This window comes from Monopterus albus, unplaced genomic scaffold (genome assembly GCF_001952655.1).
Source record: "Monopterus albus unplaced genomic scaffold, M_albus_1.0 scaffold19.1, whole genome shotgun sequence".
Classification (NCBI taxonomy): domain Eukaryota; kingdom Metazoa; phylum Chordata; class Actinopteri; order Synbranchiformes; family Synbranchidae; genus Monopterus; species Monopterus albus.
In genome coordinates this window covers 991,698-1,002,220 of record NW_018127899.1, presented here as the reverse complement: position 1 = coordinate 1,002,220, position 10,523 = coordinate 991,698, and the positions used below count along the sequence as shown (strand labels likewise).

The window sequence follows — 10,523 nt, the reverse complement described above, 5'->3', positions numbered from 1 at the left end:
GACAACCCTACCATTGGCAAGTTATGATCCCTGCTGTATCCACGGTTTACAATTAATATCTGCTGTAGTGGTCCAACAGCTAGTCAATGAACCAGGTAGTTGATTAACATAAAATTATCTGCAAACAGTTTTGATAATTGGCTAATCTTAGTTTTGGCTCAGTTTCACTGCTCATATGACATTATTGGTTGGATAGCACAGGACATTTTAAGGTGTCACCTGTAATGATTTCAGACTTACAGGACCCAGACACAGACTCAGGACTGGTGCTTAGTGATAACGAAAACAGGCTTTAATAATAATGGCAGGTGTGCAGGTGAACAACATAATGCTGAAACATGACCAGCACAGAGTACAGCAAAGTAAGTATAAGCCTGACTTCGAAATAGAATTATACATGAAAGAAGGCTGACTTTTGAAACAATAACACAGGTGAGGTTGATTACACTGATATGATACAGGTTTGATTTGATTTATTCTTTCAAGCATGTAAAGACAGTTGATATGACAACACACATGATTGTACACATAATCCAATATCAATTTGCTTATACCTAGTACATGCTTGAATGGAGTAGGAAGAAGTCAGACTTATCCAGTCCTACCCCATGACATCATCTTACCATCATTGGTTTGCAAGCAGTAAATGATTCACTTCTACCCACACAAGTATTATACTATAAAATTATTACAAAGTGTACACCACACCCACAATTGTCCATGTAATTAATCATTGAGCCTGTTCTTGCATATATCTTGATTGACACATACCTTTATATTTATGTTTAAACTCATCAATTCTATTACTATTTTTTATGTCCACACTTAAATTATTCCATAGTTTTACCCCACTTATGGAAATACAAAATCTTTTTTTGGTTGTACGTATAGCATGAATTTTTAAATTTAACTGACCCCTTAAATTGTATCCCCCTTCCCTTTCATTAAATAGTTTTTGAATTCCACCAGGTAATAAATTGTTCCTGGCTTTATACATAAACACAGCAGTCTTATAACCCACTAAACCAAAAAGTTTAACAATTTAGACTGTATGAAAGCTCCATTGGTGTGATCCCTATACCCCATCTTATGCACAATTCTTATCGCTCTTTTTTGTAATATATACAATGGTTGAAGTGAGCTTTTGTATGTATTTCCCCAGTTTTCAACGCCATACTCTAAGTATGGTAAAATCAATGAAGAATACAAAATGCGTAGTGCTTTCCCGTCCAAAATATATCTAACCCTTGCCAATATCGATATATTTTTTGCTATTTTATTCTGAACATATCTGATATGCGATTTCCAGGAGAATTTGTCATCAACTATGACACCTAGAAATTTAATTTTATATACTCATTCTATATTAGCTCCCCCAATTTTCAATTGAAGTTCATTATCTAGTCTACGATTCCAAAATACCATAAATTTAGTTTTATCCAAATTCAGAGATAGCATATTACTATCACACCATTTCTTTATCTTCTCAAGTTCCTGTGAAACCCGTCCAGAGAGTTGCTGTAGGTTTTCACCCGATGCCCATATGGTAGTGTCATCAGCAAACAAAACCAATTTCACTAAATCAGAAACCTTGCATATATCATTAATGTATAATATAAATAATTTAGGTACCAAAACAGAACCCTGAGGCACTCAGTGTCTGGTGAGTGTGGCTGGAGCAGGTAGAGTGAAAAGGGGAACAAAGAAAGAAATGGAAGTGTAGCAAAATAAAAGCTTGTGCTTGTAATCATGACATCACCTTAACTTGTTTGGGATTGTTAACTTTTCACTTATATTTTATATATCAAAAGATCAATTAATTAATTGAAAACCCATTGTGACTGATTGACTGATAATATGGACCATTTGAAGATCTCTTCCTAAGGCTTTGTTAGTGTGTTAGTGTAAACAATGGGGAACAATATCTTGGTTTTGTGTGAAAATATACTCCAGAGTTTATGTGAAGCTACTGTAATATGAGGGTTCAGCTTACTGAGTTAGATATGTATCTTCTAAATGTAGTGTTTTTGGTTTGAAGTTCCTTCTTTGTGCTTTCCTCAGCAGCGTTCTCTGTGCTTAGCTGCAAGGTTGTAATAACTCAGAGCTTGAATGTCATGATAAAAACAACTAGCTTTGGAGGACACCAACGTGAATTTTCCAACTCACACTGTTGAAACTTCATATTAATTTCAGATCATGTATTTCACATAGAATAGGGACTAGATTCCGTCCACTGTCAATGACAATTGCATTAGAAAAATGCAAATTACAAAGCACAAGAAAAATTTGTTTCATTGTACTTACAGTGCCTTGCGAAAGTATTCGGCCGCCTTGAACTTTGTGACCTTTTGCCACATTTCAGGCTTCAAACATAAAGATATAAAACTGTAATTTTTTGTGAAAAATCAACAACAAGTGGGACACAATCATGAAGTGGAACGAAATTTATTGGATATTTCAAACGTTTTTAACAAATAAAAAACTGAATAATTGGGCGTGCAAAATTATTCAGCCCCTTTACTTTCAGTGCAGCAAACTCTCTCCAGAAGTTCAGTGAGGATCTCTGAATGATCCAATGTTGACCTAAATGACTAATGATGATAAATAGAATCCACCTGTGTGTAATCAAGTCTCCATATAAATGCACCTGCACTGTGATAGTCTCAGAGCTCCGTTTAAAGCGCAGAGAGCATCATGAAGAACAAGGAACACACCAGGCAGGTCCGAGATACTGTTGTGGAGAAGTTCAAAGCCGGATTTGGATACAAAAAGATTTCCCAAGCTTTAAACATCCCAAGGAGCACTGTGCAAGCGATAATATTGAAATGGAAGGAGTATCAGACCACTGCAAATCTACCAAGACCTGGCCGTCCCTCTAAACTTTCAGCTCATACAAGGAGAAGACTGATCAGAGATGCAGCCAAGAGGCCCATGATCACTCTGGATGAACTGCAGAGATCTACAGCTGAGGTGGGAGACTCTGTCCATAGGACAACAATCAGTCGTATACTGCACAAATCTGGCCTTTATGGAAGAGTGGCAAGAAGAAAGCCATTTCTTAAAGATATCCATAAAAAGTGTCGTTTAAAGTTTGCCACAAGCCACCTGGGAGACACACCAAACATGTGGAAGAAGGTGCTCTGGTCAGATGAAACCAAAATCGAACTTTTTGGCAACAATGCAAAACGTTATGTTTGGCGTAAAAGCAACACAGCTCATCACCCTGAACACACCATCCCCACTGTCAAACATGGTGGTGGCAGCATCCTGGTTTGGGCCTGCTTTTCTTCAGCAGGGACAGGGAAGATGGTTAAACTTGATGGGAAGATGGATGGAGCCAAATACAGGACCATTCTGGAAGGAAACCTGATGGAGTCTGCAAAAGACCTGAGCCTGGGACGGAGATTTGTCTTCCAACAAGGCAATGATCCAAAACATAAAGCAAAATCTACAATGGAATGGTTCACAAATAAACATATCCAGGTGTTAGAATGGCCAAGTCAAAGTCCAGACCTGAATCCAATTGAGAATCTGTGGAAAGAACTGAAAACTGCTGTTCACAAATGCTCTCCATCCAACCTCACTGAGCTCGAGCTGTTTTGCAAGGAGGCATGGGCAAAAATTTCAGTCTCTCGATGTGCAAAACTGATAGAGACATACCCCAAGTGACTTACAGCTGTAATCGCAGCAAAAGGTGGCGCTACAAAGTATTAACTTAAGGGGGCTGAATAATTTTGCACGGCCAATTTTTCAGTTTTTTATTTGTTAAAAACGTTTGAAATATCCAATAAATTTCGTTCCACTTCATGATTGTGTCCCACTTGTTGTTGATTCTTCACAAAAAATTACAGTTTTATATCTTTATGTTTGAAGCCTGAAATGTGGCAAAAGGTCGCAAAGTTCAAGGGGGCCAAATACTTTCGCAAGGCACTGTATGTGCATCTGACTATTGTTTATTTTATATGGATTATATTTGTATACTATGTCTGTGTGTTTTATTTGTATTCAGGTGACCAGTTTCATTAGGGAGGAGTCCAGGAAGAACATGCAGGTCATTGTCATCTCTCTGAAAGAGGAGTTCTTCTCCAAGGCCGACGCTTTGCTTGGAGTCTACTCAGATGTAACAAACTTTTATAACATGTTACAAATTGAGGAACAACTTGAAATTCTTTATCACATGCCAGTGCAGTCACTACATTATTTTGCTGTGTTTTGCAGTTTGATGACTGTATGTTCAGCCACATTCTGACCCTGGACCTGCGTCCCTACCCTTTGCCTGAAGAAGACATTGGGGAAGAGAATGACAAGGAGCCCAGAGCGGTCAGAAAACAGGGTGCAGGTGTCCTGGAATTGCCTTCATGAAGGACTTAATTGCTTTTCTTTTTCATTTTTTTCAGTCAGTTTTTCTTAACATGGTCAGCTGTTTGAGTCAATCTATAGGCAAACGAATTATCTTAAACACCACACAATGACCTCTGTGTTCCGTTTTAGGTTGTTTTACTAAAAAATTGACTTCAGTAAATAGATTTTTGTAATTCATTGAAACAGTTTTCTGAGGTCACAGTTTGAACCTCCAGCTATCTGGTGCCTGACTGGACTAGTGGGCCAGTTTCAGAGCTTGCTCTGTTTGTATTTAGGGATCTCGGTTCATGTTTTTAGAATGGTGTTGTTGTTGTCTAACGTCCGGGATGTTTCATGTTATTCTACAGTTTGAAATATTGGTATATTACTCCTTTGTTTTTATACTTGTTAATTGTAATTGAAAGGTTTTGTGTTCGATTTAGGACTTTTGCTAGAGCTTAAATAAATCTTAAATCTAGAGTGTATTGTGTTTGCTTTTCTTCCTGTGAATTGTCTTATCTGGAGTTTCCACACACAGGTAAAATAAGTGCCCATAATAGAGTATTCATATAAGTAGAGTTGTTAGCCATCAATATGTTATTGTTGAAAAAACATTTAGGAATAACACGAAATAGAAAATATTAACATATAGATAAATACTGTACAGTAGAGGTTCTCTTATGCTTCTGTTTTACACCTCGGGAGCAGTAGGGGGCAGTGATGTTCCTTCTGACTAGGAAGATCCCGTGATCAATATTTACGGAAGTGTTACATCAGTGACAGTCCTTCCTTTACACCTCATGTTTTTGTTAGAACGAGTTAACTCCTCGAATTATGTCCGTTATTAGTTACCCTGAAAATAGCGGTCTTCTTAGGACTTTACTTTTAAGGAACCTTGAGGCTTGTATTCGCTAGTAGGGGTAAAGCAAAAACGATTGCTAGCTAACTAACTTAGCTAGCTTGTACTCTTCTCAATTGTAGAACCAACTACGTTAGCACTAATTTTGAGTATTCTTGTGGAAATTGTGTGTTAGCGGTGTGTTTGGAGGCTATATAAAGTCTTTGCAGACAGTTTACCATCACATATTTTACTTATTTTAATGCAGTTTGCGGGAGTTTTGAGGAAAGCTAACCGCTAGTGAAGCTAACTAGCCAAACGTTAACACCATGGGAGCTGAACAGAGTGGAGATGCGGAGCACAAACATTCCGATTTCAGTTCGTCAGGTGAAGATTGTCGCTTTCTCCAAAAATATACACTGTTTGCTAGACTGGAATAGCATCTTAAAATGTTAAAACGTTGCGAACGTGTTAATGCGTTTGTAGAAATAGCTAATGTTTGACCTGTCTCTGAAAGTTGTCACTTCATTATGAATGCTTTTACATATGTTACCTTAAGTATATTTTGTTGATAGTACTCGTAACTCTTACTGGTAATGGAGTATTTTACACGTATTGTAAGTAAAGGATATGAGTTTATCCAAACGATAAAGCAAGTATTTATTGACGTTAAAAGGCTGCTCAAATGGATTCATGTAAAACATAATAAACCTTAAAGTTTAGAAACATACTTCAAACATTAATAAACGTGTGTGAAGGTTACTGGCTAGTGATTTGATTGTAACAAGGTGAGGTCGTGTGAAGTAACTACTGCCTGTTAATATAAATTGGATTTGTCATTACAGTGGTGCCATCTCCAGCAAAGCAGAAGGCAAAGATGGACGATATTGTGGTTGTGACCCAGGGGACCCAGTCAATGAGAAATATCCACAATGATCCAGACGTCATAAAGCTTCAAGAAATACCCACCTTTCAGCCCCTTTTGAAAGGTAATGTTGAAATTTCCCAGCAGCTGACATCTGTTTTAATGTCATCTGTAGGAGACCATTAAAACAGATGGACAGTTCATTTGGTACACCTACTTAAAACTAATGCAGTTTAATGGAGTTTACAGACTTTAGACAAGTGCTCACGAACAGCAGAAATCTCATATTGTGTGGCAGGTTGAAAGGAATTGACTGGAAGAATGGAATAAACTGTCCACGTCAAGGAGTGCAAAGCTTTCAGAGACTTACCCAAGAAGACTCAAAGCTATAGGTGCCTCTACAAACTACTAAATTAAGGGTGTGAATACTTTTGCAAATGAATTCAGCTTTTAGATTTTTAAAAAATAGATCTTAAATACATTTTCAAACAGAACACAGTCAAAGGATATGCACACTACACTGTTACCTTCCAATAGATTAAATATAATATAGTGATATTTGGATGTGTAATATATGTGGTAAGTTAACAATGACAAATTTATTTTTAGATTGTAATAATTTAAATTATATCAGTAGTTATCTATACAGCATGTAGGTCTTTTGTCTGACTTATACAGTTTCACTTTTTTCTCTTTTTCATGTTGAGAGTTTAATCTCCTTTTCAACCAGTTCCCACCAGTCCATTTCCAAATGTTGTGTAGTGAACCTTATTGTTACTTCAACCCATTAGCACTCTGTTAGAATTGTGGATAATGAGCCATTTTCCCCCCAAAATAGCAGGAGGGGTAGATCTGTCAGTTTCTGGGCATCGGTAATTACAATAATTACCAAGTGTTGCACACTGTCAAGTGTCATTCTGTTCCAGCATGTCCATTGAAGTTGTTCTCTCTCTTCTCTCCACAGGAGTGTTGAGTGGCCAGACGTCACCTAGCAGTGTGTGTCTGGAAAGACTGGATGCTGCTCAGGTTCTGCAGCTTTGCATTCGATACCAGGACCACCTCCACCAGTGTGCCGAGGCCGTGGCCTTCGACCAGAATGCCCTGGTCAAGAGGATCAAAGAGGTTAAACTGCTAAAGCACAGCTAGAGACATTTAGCATACAGGGTGGCTTATTATTCAGTCCTAATACAAAATATTAATTCAATAACATTTGTTAAATATAATATACATTTTCACTTACTACAGCTTTACAGGAGGATGAGGATTAGCTACTTTTCTTTGTGTCAGAGAAATATGAATTGGATATCTTTGGATTTGGGACTGTTGCTTGACAAAATAAGTCATTTGAAAATGTCTGAGTGATTCAGGCAAATTGTAAGGGCTATTTTTATTAACAAATTATTTAAAAATAATATGACTGATCATAAAATAATTACTTGAAGCAATATTCCAAAGACAGAAAGCTAAAATAATGTCATCTTTGTGTGTATATTTAATAAATACAGTGTCATATGGAAAAAGCTGTAGCACACTTATGAGTTTTATAAATCATCTAAGTTATTTTCGTCCCCTATTTTACTTTGAGATGATTCATAGTGTCATCAAAAACCGAAGACTGTCTCTGCCTCTCCCATCTATTTATCTCTAGATGGACTTGTCAGTGGAAGCTTTGTTCAGCATTATGCAGGAGCGCCAGAAACGCTATGCCAAGTACGCCGAGCAGATTCAGAAGGTAAACGAGATGTCCATGATCCTGAGACGCATCCAGATGGGAATTGACCAGACAGTGCCGCTAATGGAGCGCCTCAACAACATGCTGCCTGAGAGCGAGCGCCTGGAACCATTTAGCATGAGGCCTGATGGGGATTCTGCCACAAAGTAGACTGCCAGAAGCCAACACAGCTGCCTCCTACCCAAGTCTTCATCCAGTCCTCTGTCCAGAAGGAAGTGCAGGTCTGTCCAGGTGTAGGAATACTAAGTTTTTATATAAGTAGAAAAATGTGCTCTTCAGGTTTACTTCATGCAGGAAGTTCTGGTGAATGCACATGCTCAGCAATATCCTATTTACTTAATACACACATATTCATACTAGAGTTCAACCACAATTTTCTGCTCTGGGCCGCTGAGCAGTTGTGTTGCAGCAATTCTAGACTTATGAAGAACTGCGTTCAAGTGTACCCAAACCGTATGAGTGAAGGGTCTGGAGATTTTTTTACTTACCCCTTCTCTGCAGGAAATCAAATGGGCAACTTTCCAGGCACAGGCCGTTTTTGTTCATCTATAGGCAGGTGAAGAAGAAACATATTTCAAAGTGACAAAACTCACCTTGTCGTGCTTATGTGTTGTAGGTTTTACAAACACAAATATGGGTGAGCAACTTAAAAGTATCTCAAGACCTTTTATGCTGCTCTGGAGCTGCTAAGACCTCAGAGAACATGCAGTGGATTGATTTTGGATCTCGCACTTCATTTACAAATATTTGTTGTTTATGATCCTGATGTTCGACCTGCTCCTGCGCAGTATACTGTACCTCGCTCTGTTTGATGATCCCTTCCTGTATTTGCTGCTTTTAATTTAAGGTGCATCATGTTGAGATATTACAAAGAAGAGACTCATGGAGAGAAACAAAAGGGAATATTACCACTGGATTACAGAAGGAGCACCGATGTATTGTACATCGGAAGAAACCTCGTCTTAGATGGAGGATTGATTCCATATATTCATGAACTTGTGAAATTTAGTTTTGTGTGGTGAGAAATTTTATTTATTTTTGGATACTTTTGCTTGTGCAAAACAATGAAGAAAATGGAAAAACTGACACAGACCTGGGGCACTTCAGTTTTCAGCATATTTGTATAGAAGATGGATACAGAGGTGAATAGATGGAGTTACCCCACTTGTCGGAGATCTCTCTCCGAACCACGCTTTTAGATCATTGTACCACATTTCTGCAGTAACTTTTTTGTTTGTTAGCTTGTCACAATAATAGCCAAACATCACACACACCAAAGATTCAAAGGTCCTCAAAGCTGTTAAAGCAATAAGAGGCACTTCAGACACAGCTGATCATATTTTGGGTCCTGGGGGGAAATTGATCAAGTAACTGCTTTGTTGAATTTTTGTCTGTGTCATAAATCATGCTCTAGGCTTAAAGGGTCACATCATTCAAATTACAAACAAAATAAAATAAAATATTTTCTCTCCCATCGCTACTAGTCTCTGTCTCTTCAGGAAAATTTTGTTTTCTTGTCCCAGGCCTTGAAATATCTGCCCTCTGCTGTCACCACAGTACAGCAAACCTGACCAGAATTTTATTTGATTTTTTTTGTGCGGTGCAAACGGCATAAAAAATTAATAGCAAAAAATATTTTTTACTTGGAATAATCTACAATACATCCTGTAAATATAGTATGTAATCTGTAGAAAAGTAATTGGGTCATTGTTTCTGGAGAGACGCATTACTGAATTATTAAATATAACTTTTTTAATGCTCTGAGTGCCACAAAGACATTTTTTTTCCCTAAATGGAAAATTTGTGGAAGCAGAGGCAGATGTCTCAAGACCTGACAATTAAAATCAAAATTATTTACATAACTAAAAACAAATGAAAAAATGTCTTGTTTCGTTATTGGTCTGAAACAACTACTTGATCACTGTTCAGTTTGCAATGTGGCAATAATAAACAAAACAAACAAAAAGGGGGGGGGGGGGTTGTTGCACAAGTGTTTCAGTATGGGCCTTAGCGGGTCCACTAGGTGGTGCTAGAGACAACTCAGAACAGTCTGTGGCTGGCAGAAGAACCAACGTGCTGCTTTGAAGGTGTCGCCACTTTCCAATTCCATTACTTGTCTTAGTGCTTCAGAAAGCCTTATGTCATCTGGGTGTGTAATTATTTTCACCTCTTCCCTTTTCTACAGCTACAGAGATTGGGTTGTCACTGTGGTTATGTGGTGGGATAATTGATTGAACTGATTGATTGAATACAAACATGTCAAATGTCGGCCTGTTACAGCCTCTCATATGAGGGTTTGCTGCTTTTCTTTGTCATGTGATACTAAATTAAAAGTTTTGTTTGTTTTGCCCACAACTTTTTTTTTTTTTTTTTTTTTTTTTTAGGCTAAATTATGAAAATTGATAGTTGAGAAAATAATTGGCATAATAATTGATAATGGTACTGTAATAATTGTGAGCTGCAGCCCTACACTGCTTGCTGTGACGTTCACCAGTGTGTCTAGAAAACCTAAGCTGGCATCACTACAGCATGTACACAATTATTAGGCAAGTTGTATTTTTAAGGGATTAATTTTGTTATTGCACAACTACAGTGCTCTTGGTCAATCCAAAATGTTAACAAACCCTCAAACCTGAACATTTAAGTAGTAAAAGTGAAGTTTTGGCTTTCTTAAGAGAATATCTACATGTACACCATTATTAGGCAACTATTAGTGTGCAGAATTATCATGCAACTAAATAAAAAAA

General features: G+C 37.6%; 2 protein-coding genes across 6 annotated transcripts in view; both read left to right on the top strand.

Moving 5' to 3' along the window:
* Positions 1-10,523, top strand: part of LOC109956383 (BLOC-1-related complex subunit 5) — a 33,030-nt gene that overhangs the window by 10,514 nt on the left and 11,993 nt on the right. For 2 of the 5 annotated variants that reach the window (XR_002274397.1, XR_002274396.1), the window contains exons 1-5: positions 4,013-4,120; positions 4,219-5,566; positions 6,025-6,168; positions 7,009-7,166; positions 7,693-7,997. Coding sequence is in view for 2 of the 5 variants with exons in the window: in XM_020593440.1 (XP_020449096.1) it covers positions 5,509-5,566; positions 6,025-6,168; positions 7,009-7,166; positions 7,693-7,926 (594 nt within the window). In the remaining 3 variants the exon portion in view is untranslated. Of the gene's footprint in view, positions 1-4,009; positions 4,121-4,218; positions 5,567-6,024; positions 6,169-7,008; positions 7,167-7,692; positions 9,746-10,523 lie in introns of those variants that run through there. The other 3 variants (XR_002274395.1, XM_020593440.1, XM_020593442.1) reach the window with 3 other exon arrangements.
* The window catches only part of LOC109956382 (alpha-1,3-mannosyl-glycoprotein 4-beta-N-acetylglucosaminyltransferase C-like), a 49,980-nt gene continuing 47,397 nt past the window's right edge, over positions 7,941-10,523 (top strand). The window contains exon 1 of the mRNA XM_020593439.1: positions 7,941-7,997. The gene's annotated coding sequence lies outside the window, so the exon portion shown is untranslated. The remainder of the gene's footprint in view (positions 7,998-10,523) is intronic.